Genomic DNA, 17466 nt, shown 5'->3' on the forward strand with positions numbered 1-17466 from the left:
ATAGATTCCAACTCGTTGGATCTGCTGCACTATTTTTTTTTTTTTTATATATATTACGTTGCTTTATGCTGTATTCAGGGAAACCACGGGGAAGGCGGGAGATGGAAATTCAAGACGATGAGCAAAACGAGAACAAGGTGAAATTGCATGTCAGCGTGTCGAATTGACACGCTGACACACCTTCGCTCGTTGCCGCACACACCCGCCTTACACGCTCTCCTCTTTAGAAGAACCCCACCTATATACTGTGGCGAGGAAAGCATACGTCGCCTTGAAGAAGACAAGTCCACTTGTCGAAACGTTGGCTCCTGCTTTCACCTTGTTCTCGTTTTGCTCATTGTCTTCATGCTGTATTCTGTTATATAATGTACGTTATATAGTGTAAACAACATTTGTGTAGAATGTGCACTTTTTAATCCTCTTTGCTGATGTATATATATCTGTGTATGTATTTTATACCATTTCTCATGTGCACCAGTACCAAGATCACCCGTTTGCTCCAAGGCACGTTCATAAGGCTGACTGAATTATTGGTTGATTGTCACTACTATTATTGCTTGCATTACAGTGAACGATAAACATATAAATTAAAATGAAGTGTGAGATATTCTCGTTCACCACATATATTGTGATGTCAAAGCAGTGCCGATAAGTGAAACTTTATTAAACATTGGCATTGAGCGCCTTTATGGTGGAGCTTGCACGCAAAGGGCTGCCGCGATGGCAATGTCTATAATGTTCTGCAGCTGAGCACGAGGCAAGTGATGGATTCGATTCCCCGCCGTCGTTGCCGCATTTCAATGAAAACTGTATGTAAAAACGTATCTTTATCTAGCCTTATGTGCACGTTGGGATACCCGACTTTGTTAGAATTAATACGGAACTCTGCACTATCGCGTCTCGCGGAGCTCGTGTGTTTTTTTTCTTCTTTGGAGGGGGGAGGGGTAGCGAAAGCTGATCAGGGAATTAGGTATACGCAAGCGCCCTCGGAGAATACGAATGCCGCGTCCGGGCTGACCGACCATGTCAAGTGTGCCCTCCCTGCTGTCAGCGGCGCTGTGGATGATTGGCTGTATGAAAAAAAGGGTTTGCGCGGTGGCCCCTCCTTACCCTAGGTGGGACGTATTCGCACTCTAAAAGCCCAAACGCAAGCACCGGGCATCGCGCGCGTTCACGTTGCATCCGCGCCCGCTATGTCGCACGGGCAGCGATGCAAAACCGCTGACAACGCCACCGCTTGAAGAAAGCGCGCTGTCGTGTCGTTGCTACGCGACTTCACTTGCTAAGCGCTATGATGTGAGATGCTGTACTGCGATTGTAAGAGTCCTGCATAAAAGCTGTTTCGTTGTTGAGACCAGCCACTGTACCATAAGTAGCCGCACGCTGTCAAGCTGCACGTGCATTCTGTAGTGAACCTTTACAGCGCTATGTCTTATGCGAGTGTGTGTGGGGAAGGTATCTTTTTGTAGCTGTTGTCAGTACTCGTTTTACGGCGTGTGGTTTGAGACGAATGGACTGCTGCAGTATTTCTGGATATCTGATTGGTTTAAAGTTCAGCATATGCTCTCAAACAACTGCGCGGGCGTTTGCATACACGCAAGTAATTTGAAAGACTAAGGGAGAACAACGCGCACTTGCCGACAGAAAGGTTTGCCAACAGCAGCGATAACGAACGAACATTTTCATATCTCTCGCTACACTCAACTATTCTGCCGATAGCATATCGGTAAAAGAGGCGGATAATCGTGAGTGCGACGAAACATCGTCTGAGACGACGCAAATACTGCGGAACCTGAAGTAAGACGTCGAATATATTTCCATCGTTCTCTTTTAAGGTAAAGCCCGTAAATTATATACTTATATATAATGTGTAATGCTTGGATCCCGAAATAACAACCGCGTATATTTCAATCACCTGAATATGACTTCGCTTGTATTTCAAAACTGCATACCTTTTCGTCGAATAAATTTAATACCCCTCCAGTCCTTCTTTAACACCGTATTTCTACAATATGTTAGTCTTCCTAAGGCGTCCTTTAAAGACATCGGTAGGCAAGCTATTGGCGCTGGATAAATTTCTAAAGAAATGTCCGTAGCTAATCTTATGAGAATGCGGTTGCGGCGCGTGTTCACACGGGAAGTTATCCGGACAGCGTTCAAATTGATGAGAGGGGAACCCGTTCCTCTTAGCGCTTGCCTGGTGCAAGTGGAGAGATGAATGCTACTGCAGAAGAGCAAGCGCCCGCTGGGCATCCGGCTGGCAGTGACCACTTCAAGCCAAGTGCGACAACGGATGCTGCCCTCGAGACGAACTGTCCCAAGAGAGCACGTAGTGACGATCACGAGCCGTACAACAATCCCACAATAGTTGAAGCCACCGACATACAAGCGGAAGACAGATTGTTCACCACGGTGACGTAGAAGAAATCACCCCAAGTGTGAATACCAGTGATTTTCAAGCTCATTAACTCGGAAGCGTCGTTCTCAACAGTGAATCCGAACAAGTCGTCCAGCAAGGTTATTACCACGGCAAGAGAGAAGTTACAATCATTTCGTGTAACGAGGGAAGGTAACCTTTCCGCGAATGCGTCTTGTCTCGCTACCTCTACGAGACTTTTCTGTCTTTTCTTTTTATTTGTTTTTAATACTGCCAGTCTCGAACGAGACCTTCGCAGGTGGGCATTCATACGATTCCAGCAGAATAACACCAATGAACAGCCTAACACTGGCCAAGAAAGCCAAGCAAAAGCAAACTGTACAACAGACAGGTGCCATACATTTGCAGCTCACATGCACTTTCAATAAATTCACTGTACAGAAAACAGTGTAATCAGTTTATTGTGTTGATTACAGAAATGACAGCACTAAATGTATTTAAGGTTCACCAACATGATCGGTTTACGCATTATCTAGTAGTTTACAGAAAGTTATAAAACAAACTGTGTTAGGTATAGTTGGTTCGAGTTTACTCCATGCTTTCACTGCAAGCGGAGAAAGCGAGTATTGAAATGTGTCATTATGGAACGAATACTCTTTTAGTGTGTACGAGTGTTTGTGGCGTGAGAAAGTCAACATGAGTTGACTCATGTCGCAGGCCTTGCAGTGTAACCATACATTACACTTGTTATGCTAATGTTCAATAAGTATATTTACATCAATAGCCCTTATTTTCAGCGGCGCTCATGAAGATGCACAACTTACCAGTTAGTTTATATCTTGAGTGTCTGGTCCGAACTTATGCTTTGAAACATTGTATACTGTTCGAACAGTCGAAGTCGAATTCACGAAGACTTTTGTATGCCTCAATGGCATGTAAAAGCATCCGGCAGACAATCTGAATAATGCGCAGCGCATAACATAAGTGATGCCGCCGATCAACAGCAAACAGTTGTTACGAGCAACAACCTAGTGAATTCGTCTCCTATTTTCTTCATGCGTAAATAGTTGCAGCGATCTTGATTGGTGCATCAGACGGTCTGCTTTTACACACGATCACTCCGGCCACTTACTTTTAAAGGAAACAGAGGGGGAAAGTGGCAAGGGATGGAGTTTTATTCTTTTTTCGCCTAAACAAGCCTGCACGCATCGAAAACTCTTCAAGGTGGAGGGAGAGTTTCCCAAGCCACTGTGGTCGGTCAGGATCGATTGAGCAAACATTTGCTTTATACCAAGTGAAAGATTGGGCTATGCTTTGTCGGCTTTATTTTCCCTAAGGAATGTAAACAGCATACGCGTCCAGCAGCCTTTTACTTGAGAGGGACACGCTTGTGTTTTATTCTGCTCCCAACCGTTTGACCTTCTTTGTAAGGAACGCCTTTGAGGGAAGAGCTCAATATATTGACCCGCATCTGAGCTCAACCAAGACATCCCTGGCGGGGGAACCCCAACTGTTGGGAACTATAGTAGGAATATGGGGTACGTAATGCAACGGACAGACGCATTTCTGGCTTGTGACTATGTATGTTAAAACCGTCACCGCTTTAGGCGTTGAACAAATCTAGAAGCTCAAGATTAAAGAAAAATAAAATAAGATAATCTGTTAGCCACCCGATAGCTAGTGCAATCATGTTAAACATGATGTATTGACGAACGTTTTCGATGATTTCACTAGAATTAGTCGTTTCGAATGAGTGTGCGGAAGCACAGGGGGACATCAGGTTTCATTCTTATTTCAAAGAAACAGAGTTATTTCTTTATGTTCTGTAACTTAATGTATTATATTTGTGAAGACGTTAGTGACTGAGAAATCATGTCCGATTTCCTATGGAGAGTAGTCAAACGTCTCAAAAATGTAGTGCCTTACGAATTCTATTTCTGTCAATTTAAGAAAATAAAGAAGTTCTATAGTGGTAAAGAACCCGCTAGCATTTTCATTAACTCGTATGTGTTCTGCAATATGCGCTCAGAGAAGGCGTGAAATAAAATGCAGAATTTGTATGATTTCCGTGCTATTTTGTAAAGAAAAACATAATAAAACAAAATAATTTAACAGTGAGTGAGTGAGTGAGTGAGTGAGTGAATAAACTTTTATCTGGTCCAGCAAAGCGCGATAAAACGCGCACCCGGCTAATCCCACGACGGGACTGACAGATCTAGTCTTCCGGCCCGATCACGGGCGCGCTGGACGGCCAGGATTTGGTCCTCAAAGACGGGACTTCGCAGGAGCGCGTCCCACTCTTCCTTGGTGGGACGCTGTCTATGGCTAGGAACCGCAATTTTGTGGCGTCCGCGTGGCAAAACTTTTCCTGAGAACTCTCCCCTAAGAATGAGAGTGAAAGAGGCAACAGCAAAAGCAATCGCATTTCGCCGCTCGCGTCCGAGCTCGGTTTAACGCTCACTTGTGTCTAAAAAGGCGTTCCGTCGCAGCTGCTGCTCTGTGAATGTATGGCGCAGTGCGTGACGTAGTGTGCGCGTGATAAGGTGGCCAAGGGCAATTTTCGGTACCATTTCCCTCCACCGTTGTCGTGGGAAGGTCACGCGCGATCCGTACGCCAGAGGTGCAGCGTCTCTACGAGAGAGAGAGAGAGAGAGAGAGAGCGTCTCTACGAGGAGCGACAGCGAGAGCAGTGGCGGGAGAGAGAGTGACGACGTCGTGCCAACCCGGCGGCCCGAGAAGAAGAGCGTGCCCGCGATGTGGTACGAAAACGACGAGCAAGAGCCGACGACGTATATCGCGACGCCGAGAATGCCGCAAAGAGACGTCGACGCCACGAGGGAACGGTGCCGGGATTCGAGGGCGCCTATATGCAAGGTTACAAAGAGACTTTCTCGATCGCAACTTCGGATCAAGCTGCCGAATATGCGATCGCCTATGGTTCCATAACGACTACTCGGAAATCAACGGCATACGGTCGTAAGAGCGGCGGCAGAAGGCGGTGGATGTGCTGACGCGGCGCTTTCCTAGCAACAACGTTGGGGAGTTTCGAGTCCGCAGCACGTGTACAAAGGCTCTCATAAAGGGAGCAGTTCCACGTTTTTCGACGACGAACGGTTACGTCTGACCCCCCTTGTGCCGACACGTCTTCCTATGCTGGTCATCCACCTTCACAAAGTGGAATGGCTCATAATTGTTTTTCTTAAACTGCGGGGTTTTTCTTTCGAGGAGTCCGTATGGGTTTCCTTTGTAGCAATTGCTACGATTGGGTGGATGTCTCATTTTCCCTTTATTATTAGCTTTATTGGTGGACGTTACCAACTTTGGAGATATATAACAATGTATGGACAAATCCCGAGGGCAGTGCGGTCTAACACAGCGTGTTAAAGCGCTAGGTGTCAGGAGGGAAAGATGCGAGCAACTGGCACGTGACGCACGCGCCACACATATCAATGAGCACCGTTGGCTCGCGAGAAGCGCCAGTATGATCGGTGCCTAATGGTTCGAGCCGCTGCGCTAGAAGACAGAGGTTCGATCTCACCATCGGTCACGTATATCTTTAAACATTATAGGCGGATTTCCCCCGCCCTTGAAGTGCCTAAGAGAGAACTCGACGTGTGTTGAGCGCAGGCGCGCGCTTCACAGTTTGCATGAAATCGTAAGTTTGTAATAGATACGAGGCACATCAACGCCAGTTTGATGAATGAGAGCTTGCGTAATCGCCGGTGACGCAGTATGCTGTTTCGTACCTAAAGAGTTAGCGTTGTTGAGTTCTACCCAGATCAGAACTCCATGATAAGCTTTTACATTCACCTATATCGAATGGATAAAGCATGGGTCTCAGCCTAGCGACTAGTAAGATGCCATATATTTTTGTTCACCACAGCTTGTTGATCGTAATAGCCGTTGTCCGCTTGCTGCGTATGTTAATGTTATCTTAACTCTCACTATAGATCAGTACCTGCTCGTGTAAAGTATGAAGTGCTCGTCAAATAACAGCACGTAAAAAATAAAGGGCGAACGTAGGAGAAACATACACAGCGTCCCTTGTTTTTTACGCGTTGGTATTTGCCGATTCTGAAGAACCAACTAGTCCGGATTTGAATTCTAACGAAGTGCTTAGGGAATATTCGCTGTAGACTCTAATGCGATTACTGAGACTATGTATATTCCCTTACGCTGGCTTTTCAGCATTGGTTCTGTTTTGCTTTAGAAAACATAGCATTAAAATTTGGATTTAGGCCAGGCATGGCCAGTTAAACTTTTTAACTATATCATAACCGATGATTTCATTTACTGTAGCGGAATTCATTTCTTCGGGTGCGTTGTTGTTAGGACACCGTTTTGCGTCATTTCTGTCAAGTAAACCAGTTGAAAGAAAAAAAAATAGGTTTAGTTATGCGAGCTGCAGTAATTCTTGTGATTTCACAACATAAGAGTCATGGCAGACGCCATAACGTATACCGACAAGAAAGAAATCAAACCTGCAGCAAGTGGCAATTGTATTGTAATTATGTCGACGTGCAGGAAAATATTGAAATTCGAACATTTCTTTACACGCAAAGAAAGAGCAGGTGATCAAACCACGAAGTGCAGTGGCTTGCTTTGAATTTAGATAACTTCATAGAAGGATGAAGTTGCCTGAAACAAATCCGTAAAGCAGCTGATCAAGGGAGCTTGCACAACAAAAGCTGACGGTGTCTGTTTTATTTACTTGCGTACGACAGACGACTTACCGCGTCTCGCTTGGAGACGTAACAAAACCTTAGTCAATTTTGCAGTAACAGTTTGATTAGATTGACACGGATTCGCAAATGCAAGAAAAGATAAAAAATGAAAAATGTAAAAGAAAAATACTTGAGAGTTCCAACTGATACTTCACAGTAGTTTCAAGCATTACCATTGATATGAAAAACTAATAATGAAAGTTTCGGCTGAAGGCCACGCATGCTTTCGATTTCACTTTCAAACACGCTATCAGCATCTCTAGGGGATGCTAACCACAAGTTTGGCTGAAGACGTAGTCGGAAAGTTAGCGAATTTTAGAGCTACCAGTGGAGTATCCACGAACGAAAGATATTTTTTTTCTCGGCGTTCTTCACTTTTGTTAATGTCGTTATCACCATACTTTTCCGCAGTTGTGGAGGCCTAGCCAAAGTTGTCGAGAATGAAAAGCTCAAGGGTATTCTTCCTCAGCCAGGCTCCATGGGTAGATAAAGGCTATCACTAAGGTGTGCGGCCCAGAGAAATTGCTTCTTCTTAGTGCTTCGACGAGAAGTCTATATATCGATAGGCTCCCACTCGACAGGTTCCAATTCTTCCTCCTATGCGCCAATTGGGGCCATTCCGCGGATTCTATTTCTTTCCTGCCTGGGAAAAAAGGTCCCTGAGCAAAGACTTCTTCGGAAATGAACCGAGAGAAGAAGAAAAAAAGAAGAGAGAGAGACGCGCAAGACCAATGTGAGTCCAATTACCTCTGCTTATTTTTCTGCCCTGACGAAGATGCTATTAATTATAGACGGCCGCACTATCGGAACACATTAAGAACGAAATTAACTTCCTTTCTGCATGTGTTTCTTATTGCGGATACGTGGTGCTTCAGTTGTCACTCTCTGCTGTTCTTTTCTTTTTCTTTTTAGGGTGGGCACTTCTCTTCAATATCGGAAATTTCTCAGAAGCCTACGGTTTAAATGTTAAGCATACTTTCTTTTTCCAGACCATTTGGCTTGATTTCTATTCGGAAGGCTTCTTGATTTGACAGCTAGAGCTTCCATACTTTCTTGAATCTCGCTGAATGCGCCTGAAATTATCACATTACTTTTCTCTCTCCTATGTTCTGCGTATGCTGATTGCAGTTCAGCTATAAAGCTACCTGAACATTAATTTAACTGACTGAATACAACTAGCTTCATAGCAGCAGTCAATGCCACAATGGAACGTCTTTAACAGTGTGGTATTCGCTTTAGTAGTTCGGTAGTTGAACTGTACTTTAATAATATTATAGAAAGAGAGAGAATGAGAGAGGAAGCCTAAGCTCGGTCCCAACTCCAACGCCACCTATTCAAATACATGTAAAACGCAGAAACGCTTTTCTGAGATAACCGCTAAGCTGATTTTAATGAAGTATGTTGCATTTCAGAGAGAAAATTCATTTCTAGTGATTGTTGGAAGCGAAGCTTTGATCTAGGACTTGAATATATTAATAAAAAATTTTAATTGGCAGGTATGCCATAAAAAGAAGCAAGAAGTTGACTAATTCGCAGCTCTGCACGAAGAACAGATGTCGCAATTCTGTCAGCTGCATCGCTTAGAGCTTCCAAAGCGGACAAATATCATGTGTGATATAAATGTTAGATGAATTTATTATATTGCCTGCAAGGGTATTGCAAAAGTTATACTCACATATTAGTGGTTTACTTCAGAGCAATGTATAATACACCAATGCTGTCCGCTTTAGATGTACTATTGGATGAAATTTACAGAATTGTGACATCGTTTTCTTTTTCTTTTTTGCTGAGTTCTGAAGATGTAAATTCAATTGTCTCGTTTTCTGAAAATTTGCGATTTTCAACATTTTTTATTAATACAGTGATGGTCTACATCAAACATTTGTTGCCAGCAATCACTAGATTTGAACTTTTTTCTTTTAAATCTAAAACAACCTTAATAAATTCAGTGCAGTAGGTACGATAAAGACGATTTCTCCTTTCCCTTGTATTTAGACAGGAACTCCCTAGCTAAAGCTTCGTCTTAAGAAAACGCAGATAATTATGGCGGTCTGTACGTAGGCGCCTAGAAGCTGCTTCGCATAGGGAACGGGGACGGAAAGACCTATAGGAGGCGGAGGGAGGGAAAAGGGAAAAAAAAAAGAAAATATATGACCATAGTTTGTATAGGACTAAGGTCATGCTTTTCGTGTTTACAGGATAGCGCCTGTCAGCCAATGTGTTGTAGGGATGAGAAAGAAAACCCTAAAGCTTGACGCTTCTTTGAATGAGAAGGCAAAGAACCTAGTATGTTGCCTATCCTATGTCTAGTGGTCCTGGCTAGCAGAGCCCAAGACACGTTTTTTTTAGCAATAAACAGGTTATGTTTTCACAGTGGGCTATTCATAAGACCGTATCTGGCATGGAAGAAAAGCGGGACGAGGGACACAGAAAAACGAGAACAAACGCTTCTGTGTCCCTTGTCGCGCTTATAGCGCTGCACCACTCAGCCTCATGGAAAACCAACTAGAGCCATTTTTTACGAGCCACATCTAAATTAAGTAGAAACGCCTATTGGTGATGTGCACATTCACATTTTGTGGACGTGGTCACGCCATACCCATGGCTGCTTTGCTATACCGCTTCCGTGGTCACCGTGGGCGCAATACTGCGCTGCAGCAAAAACAAAAAAAAAAAAAAAAAGTTGTGGACATATTTCTCAAATCACAGCTTGCAAAAAGAGCATCTACCAATCGTAAAAATTGATTACATTATTAACAAAGGCCGATCGCCTACGTGAAGTAATCTTTACTGACGATAAATTTAGTCACCTGGGCCTGTATTCACAAAGTACACCAGGCGAGAGACAGCGAAAGGAAATGAGGTTAACCAAACGCTGTACACCTTGGTAACATAGACAAATGATGGCGAAGTGAAGAGAGAGAGAGAGAGAGAGAGAGAGAATACAGGAGTTTATATCAGTTGCGTGCCTTCACATGCCGTAGAGGAGCTCGTGTGACTTTCCGGGTTGATGTGCTGTGGATGCCAAGCTCCCAGGATATTTGCTTCGGTAAAAGGCCTATCGTCCAGTTTACTCAAGCCATACTACGCTCGCACTGTTCGTAAGAAGGGGCATCTTCCAATCAAAACTGCACATCATGTAAGTATTTACGGTCAGCTAATGACAAGAAGCACTTAGGAGAAGAAAGCTTCGTGAATTCGTGCCCTGGGCCCTGTTTTGTGAAATTGTCTGTATGTAAATGCTTTACGCAACTGGCTCATCAACACGCCGAGTGCTATAAGGAGGGACGGGTGTCCGATCGTCTCCCACTGAAAAAATAAATACACAAACGTGAAAATGTTTTGTGAATACTGCTCATGCATTGGTTGGAAGTTGGAATGCTGGAAACAACTTGGCCGCTTTTTTTTTGTTTTCATTCTTTGTTTTCATACCTTCCGCCTACAATATGCACCGTTCTTTCCATATCGGTGGTCGTGGGATGCTTCCGCAATTTGTAGGAATAAAATCATTTTTACCAAAAAAAGAATAATAAAGGAAACAAAAAAATATTATCGGTGCCAATTTTTCCGTTTTGTAGAAAGTAATGTTGTGCCAATGGGTCAAGATAAATTATTTTCGCTAATCTGTTCCTTGCTTGCGCCATGCAATGGTCGCCATTTATACCGAATTTACCTAGCATGGTAGCGATCCACATTGTTGAAATTTTCAGAAGATTGACTAAAAATGTATTGCATACGCCGCATACTCATTACATCAGTTAATAGTGTAGAATGTCCACCCAGATGTTACAATTATGAAGTGAATTTGAGGTTAATATAACGGCCAAACGCTGACATTGGCAGCAATAAAATCTATTTCAGCAAGCTTAAGCATAAATCCTAAAGCATCTATTCAGCAAAATACGCACTATCGCGCAACGCCTATACTCTTTACTACCAAGGCTGTTTGTTACGATGGCTTAAGAAAACTTTAGCTCCGTCAATTCAGGCCACCTGCCACAGAGAGAAATAAAGGAGCTCCCTTCATTTATCCCAACACGCTCATAGTCTTGCAACCATTATTCGTAGACACCCCACGCCAAGTCCTTCGCGTTAAGCAATAAGGATTCTTGCAAAGTGCCGTCTTTTCTTTTTTTTTCTCTCTGGGCGAGAACGAAGCCTAGGCATGCATGCGCAACGACGAAAGTATTTTTCTCCATCCCTTTTCGAGCGCACTCACTTGTGTAGATCTGAGTGTGTCGCAATGCTTCCCTGTAACGCAGGTACTTGAAGAAACATGGATGGCGACTCAATATCGCTTCGCGCCAAGCAACACCAGACGAAGAATACGAATGCAGATCCGCACGTCTTTATTATATATCTCTCTCTCTTCTACCAGTTTTATGATATTGAGGAATTCTGTATGGAGAGGGAGAGGTCACTTAGCGCGAAAGGCTGGACTGGAAGGAGGAGGAGGAAAGGTCGACAGAGAGGGTGAGAGGTGAGAGCCGTTATCAGCGCTTTATAAATCTCGTCAATGCGCGAACGCTTCGGCGCTGCGCATCAAAAATTTAAGCCTGCCAATATACGGTGCCCGTGCCCTCGTCTGCTGCGAGCGAGGCAAGCCGCGTGGGAGGGGACTGGACGTGATAAAGTGACTCAGTCGAAAAAGAATCGCGATTTACCCGCACTGAGCAGTGAACTTTGGGAAAGAATTATCCAAAGGAAAATGGCAGCGAACAGAGCAAAAACAACAAACGGCGCGAGATCGCGGACCGCGCGCGGAAAAGAGAAACGCGAAAAGAGAAAGGAATCAAAAAGAACAGAATTGGCGGGGCCGGGATTATGGGATATGGAAATGGGCGCAGTGAATTCCCTCACTGAGCACATTTTTATGCGCACGAAAGGAGGAAGAACGAAACGAGGAGAGAAAAAAAAATGAGAAGAAGAGTACAAGTTTTAAAAGTTAGTCCATCTAAGAAAGGAAATAAACTTCGGCCACGCTGAGCAAAACGAAATAAAAACGTAGGAGCGCGTCTATTGCTACGGCTGCCTCAATAACCGGTAATTTGGAGAATGTAAACGTCCAATGTCTGGACAGGCAGGGTGAGCACACGCCCACCCGCCAGGCGAGGAAGGAAAAATCGCTCCCAGATTTCAAGTAGAAAGCCAAGAAGTCTCATGGGAACAGAGAAGGAAAATTCTGGAGGACACTGAATGGCACGAGGGTGCCGTGCTAGGACAGTGGCAATTATGGTTTGACTAAAGATTGGCGCTAGCGCAGGCGACATCCGTGCTGGTAATAGCAGCTACGAACTGGAAAGCTCGCTATTCAGCATACCGCGAAGGCGATCGTAAGTTGGCCAGCGGACATCTTATTTTACGATGGAGGCAGCATTAGATCAATAGAGCACATTACAATACGAAACAGAATTCACATTGCAGTAATGGAAAAAAAAGGAAATTGTGCTATATATGTACGCGACCGGTAACTGCGAAGGAATTCCGGTCGAAATACCGAGAATTGCATTACTGACTTATCCTGCCAAGCATATAGGGCGAAACGGAGCTATAATTTTTCTAAGCATCTTCAATTTGCAACAGCGCAAGAGGGGAAGGACAAAAGAGTACGCACATACCGCTGCTGTTCTCTCTTCTGACCTTGTTCCTTGTTACGCCATACCAAACTTAAGATGTTCAACCAACAAGCCCGAATTCTAACCAGTTAAGCAGTGGAATGCAGAGATTACTGCAGCTATTCTGTCAACCACGCTCTGAAAGACTACGGCGCCATAAATCTGCTTTAAAACTGTGGGATACCAATAGCGGCTAAGCTTTGGTATGTTTTTTTGCGTGTGCTCGAATCGCTACTTACTGAGCACAAAAAGCATGGAGACTGCGGCGTCGAGGACAGGCCCATGCAAATCCCACACGTTTGACAACCATCACATATTTAGGCACTTCACCATTCTGGCCATCAGCATAAAACTGTCGAGAACCGTGTGTTTGTTTGCAGCGATGAAAATCAAGGTGGCAGCAAAGGATAGTTTCAGTCACATTCGCTCCCACTAAAAACAGTTTACAGCCTTTGTGGCGTATCTTTGCTCCATGGTAATACGTGGGTGGCGTCCAAATTCACGCTCTAGTGGTGGCGCCCTCTGCATTAAAAATGCTGATATTAAAAGCTATGCTCTTGCTTGTTGCATGCGGAGGAAGCAATTGCGGGAGCCGGAAACACATCATAGAAGTTGGGTTTTGGGCACCAACTATAATCATCATCTATCTTGCGTGCATTTCCTTTCTTTAACACTGCGCACCCGGTAATTCTGGGCCACGAAAGGCACGCGCGTTATCAGCATGGCATAGCATTCCTGACAGGAAAGTGGGGAGTGCATAGCTGCTAAGAAAGAAAACAGATGTGCAGATGACTGTTATTGACTGATGAAAACAGAGTACAGATGTCTGTTATTGTTCTGCGACAAAAGATGCGTCCCAAATAGCCTACACTGTTTTCGTAGTGTTCGAAGGAAACATGTTTATGGCGGCAGCACCCAGAACGAGCGCTTATGTTTTAACCGGGATAGGCAAGTTTCTTTTTCACAGCGGCAGAGCTGTTTTGAATATTTTTCTTAATTAGAAAAGATCAATGCGCACATGTTACCTACGTTGAAAGCACAACCAAAAATGCAAGTTTCATAACTCAAAATATGCCAGAGAAGTTCTTTCTGAACTCTTCCTTTTGACCCACATTCACCTTCTGCTTCGCTACAAGACACCGCAAATATAAAATATAATACAATCCTACGCCTTCCACGGGATGTATATAAATTATAGCTGTGTTGGTGAGACTTTTTTTTTAGTCTTGGTCGTGTGAAGCTCTGTAAGTTAACCCCAGTGTTAGTTAAACGTCTTCCATGGAAGCGCTTGATACAATACACGTCATATAGAGTTGGTGTTCCGCATTATATACTAGTTAATCTATGTAGTGTAAGTTGCCTATGTGCTGAGAGCCTCCAGCTCAAAATATATATTAATTGCAACACAGTAAGTGGCATGAAATTTGAGCCAGAACTTTAGTCAATTCGCACAGGAACAAGCCTACAGGCTGTTGCAGTCACAGAACGTCAGATAGAATTCTTGCAAGTTCGAGTAGCGCTAGAAATTTCAGAAAAACCGGCCATGGCCTACCACATATAATAATATTGCCGGCAATGCAAACAAAATAGATGAAGTTCGTAAAACACCTGGTCTGACGCTGTCACGCCCTATAAATGAGTGGGAAGTAAGAGGTAGCTTAATAACAATGTGTCAGAGGCGGGCGTTCACTCTAAACGCAGGTTATCATTAGTGTCGTACTTAAGCCCACTGATTTATACCACTCACGCAAAAAGGCTTCGTCAGCGACTTTCAGTCAGCACAGTTATGCTTTAGGTTGTGTAACACAAATTGCGTGAGAACCTAGTTTTCAACATGTCTTCAGGTGGGTGGCAGGAAGAATTCAAATTTCTTTCCCTCTGCAGTGGGCCTTGATTTTTACAAGGAACACAACCAGAGCTAATAGTTGCAACATATTCAAGTTGTAAAACATTCAGAATGAAAAATACACGTTAAGAAAACTTCAATTATTCCTTAAGACGTACGAATGTGCTAATTGTTTAATCATTATGGAATATGGCAGCACACTTCAAAACAACGACGTAACACAGAGTGAACAAACACGAGCAGTGTACTGCAACTAAAGGATTTATTGCTGGATAAGCATACATAAATACGCATGCCAAAGATTCTATAGGCAATTTTAGTCTTCTCATTTTCCTTTATAGTATATGAGTATATGAGTTTGTTATATGCTACACTAGCTTATGTACTATTCTCATTCAATAAAAGTACGTGTAATCATTTTACAGAGAAGCCTGCTTTACCATGATATTCAATTCCGAAGCCATGTTAAGCTTCTCAAAAGCAAAAACAAACACCGGGTAATAAATTAAAACTGTCGTACATAACCAAATTCTCAGAAAGTAACTTGGTTGTTACTATATGCTCATTTGCCGTTATCAGCCACATCTATTTCCCTTATCGTAAAGATTTAAGCAATATAAGCAACGTATTAGTCTTCACCAGTAACCATGCTTTATGAAGTCTTAAACCTTGCAACCTTGTCGTGATAAAATAAGCTCTGATGAAATGAAATGCAGAGTGACGAATACTTTGCTGGTCCGAATATATAAGAGTATTTAGATTTCAAAATGTATGCTGAGGCAATGTTAAGACACTTTTTGTACTGTTGGTTGCACATAGCAACACTACATTTCACGACATTTATGAAATGCATCGATGACTAACACACCATCGATCGGACTTAATGCCCTCACTCCTGAGAAAATGGCACAATGCTCAACCCTTTGGCTCGAGGCTCAGCTAAGTCGAATACAAATTAAAGCTCGATAATTGGATACCTTTAGCATCATAACAAAGCAAGAATAAGAAATGAATATATTAAACATGGCCGCTTCCGGGTAGAGTTCATGTGATGGTTCAAGTGAGCTTCAAGGAGAAATTGATTACGTTCTTTCTGTCCTTACTCGACCAGCGCCTTATCGACGCTACCAATGGAATCGGCAAAGAAGCGCAGTGAGCACAAAGACGAGTTTAAATGAACGATAACATGTTCCAAATCCTGAGACTGCTTCAAAATTATGTTCGAATATGGCAAAGTGGATTTTGCATAATTGAATAAAAGCCATAGTTGTGGCTATTACATGACAAAAGTAAAACGCTGCGGCATGTCTCAGAAAACTTCATTTGTCGTTGGGGCTTTCATAAATCGACAAAAGAGTTTGCAGTTGTCGTCCAGCTGAAGATAATCAAAAATTATGGGGTTTTACGTGCCAAAACCACTTTCTGATTATGAGGCACGCCTTAGTGGAGGACTCCGGAAATTTCGACCACCTGGGGTTCTTTAACGTGCACGGGTAGCAAACCGGTTAAGCTAAACTGGCTAACCTCCCTCCCTTCCTTCTCCACTTTTTCCTTCCTTCCTTCCTAACTTTAAGCACAGGGGTGTTTTCGCATTTCGCCCCCATCAAAATGCGGCCGCCGTGGCCGGGATTCGATCCCGAGACCTAATTCTCAGTAGCCCAACACTATAGCCACTGAGCAACCACGGCGGGTAGCTTAAGGTAATGTTCTGTCCGTAACGAATGAATGTCAAAAAGAAAATTACAAACGAGAGTTAGTTGTGAAATGATTCGCAATCTTTTCTGTAAGAGTAGGTTCTTAGCAGGGAGGTAGAACTGGGTATGCGAGCTCAAATTGCATGCGATGGAGGTATATATACCTGAGGTGGTGTATTCCGAGGAAAGGAGAAACTCCGCCGTGATCTCTGAGAAAGCGAACGACATGGTGAGGCAGAGGGAGTACCAGCAAACACGCATCCCGAACGGGCTGCGGTGCAGGCCGGCTCTGGCGCAGCTTTTCCTCGGAGGGCTCATGCCGGGCCAGCGGGTAAGTTCATCGGGAACTCGAAGGTGCCTGGTCCGATAAGTCACAACGGCGCAATACACTCAGAAGTCGCAGTTACGGAGGAACGAGTGAGCGGACAGGCTCGACGTGCAAGCCCGCGTCCGGCACGGTTGTGTAAGCGTCCAAACGCCGTTCACACGTGCGTCAGAGAGAACGCGTCGCGACGCGATATCGCACGGAATCAACGGGCATGGTCGTGTAGACGCGACTTGCGTCTCCTTTTGTCACTTTCGCTCACACCCACTCGCGCAGTAAACCTGAAAGCGATGCACAGTTGACTCAATCCTTTTGGCACATAAATACAGCCCCTGCAGAAACCACGCAGGTAGGCCGAGTTTGTAGCGCCTTGCTTCTTCTGGGATAGCGGCGTTTGACTCCTTTAACCGGCGTCCTCGTTGTCCTATCTGCAGGCGCGAGCCCGGGAGGCAAAGTTTCCGTCGGCCCCGTCTTCCCCCCTTCCTTTTCCGTCTTCACTGGCGCGCACTACTGAGAAAGTGGGACAGCGTCGTGAGGAGGCGGCTGCGGCGGGCGCCGGGAGTGCAGCAGCGGCGGCAGCAGCCACGAGGAAGCAGCGAGCGCTCGCTTCACCGCAGGACGCGTCCGATGCTTGTGGCGCCTCGAGGTGGGAGAGGGGGTGTCTGCGGCCTTAGTCACGTGGTTATTCCCGCTTCACGAAACGCGCCTGCGCGGAAGAGGAAAGCCCTGACGTCACTTCCGCTTGTTCGCCCCCCTCCCTTCCCTTTCCCCCCTCGCCACCGTCTTCCCGCCGACGTCCCGGACCGGCGGCGTCGTCCCGTCGCGCCCCGAATTTGGGGAAGAGCGAGAGCGCGCGGATGGGGATGGCAGCGTTGGCGCGTTTAA

At 44.6% G+C, this 17466-nt stretch overlaps 1 protein-coding gene across 1 annotated transcript in view; it reads right to left on the reverse strand.

Annotated features, from left to right (window-relative positions):
- LOC126542480 (zwei Ig domain protein zig-8-like) overlaps positions 1–17225 on the reverse strand; it is a 268423-nt gene extending 251198 nt beyond the window's left edge. The window contains exon 1 of the mRNA XM_050189566.3: positions 16421–17225. Within this exon, the coding sequence (XP_050045523.1) occupies positions 16421–16574 (154 nt within the window). The 5' untranslated portion in view covers positions 16575–17225. The remainder of the gene's footprint in view (positions 1–16420) is intronic.
- Between the last annotated feature and the right edge of the window lie 241 nt (positions 17226–17466).

The sequence above is a fragment of the Dermacentor andersoni genome, chromosome 2 (assembly GCF_023375885.2).
Source record: "Dermacentor andersoni chromosome 2, qqDerAnde1_hic_scaffold, whole genome shotgun sequence".
NCBI lineage: Eukaryota > Metazoa > Arthropoda > Arachnida > Ixodida > Ixodidae > Dermacentor > Dermacentor andersoni.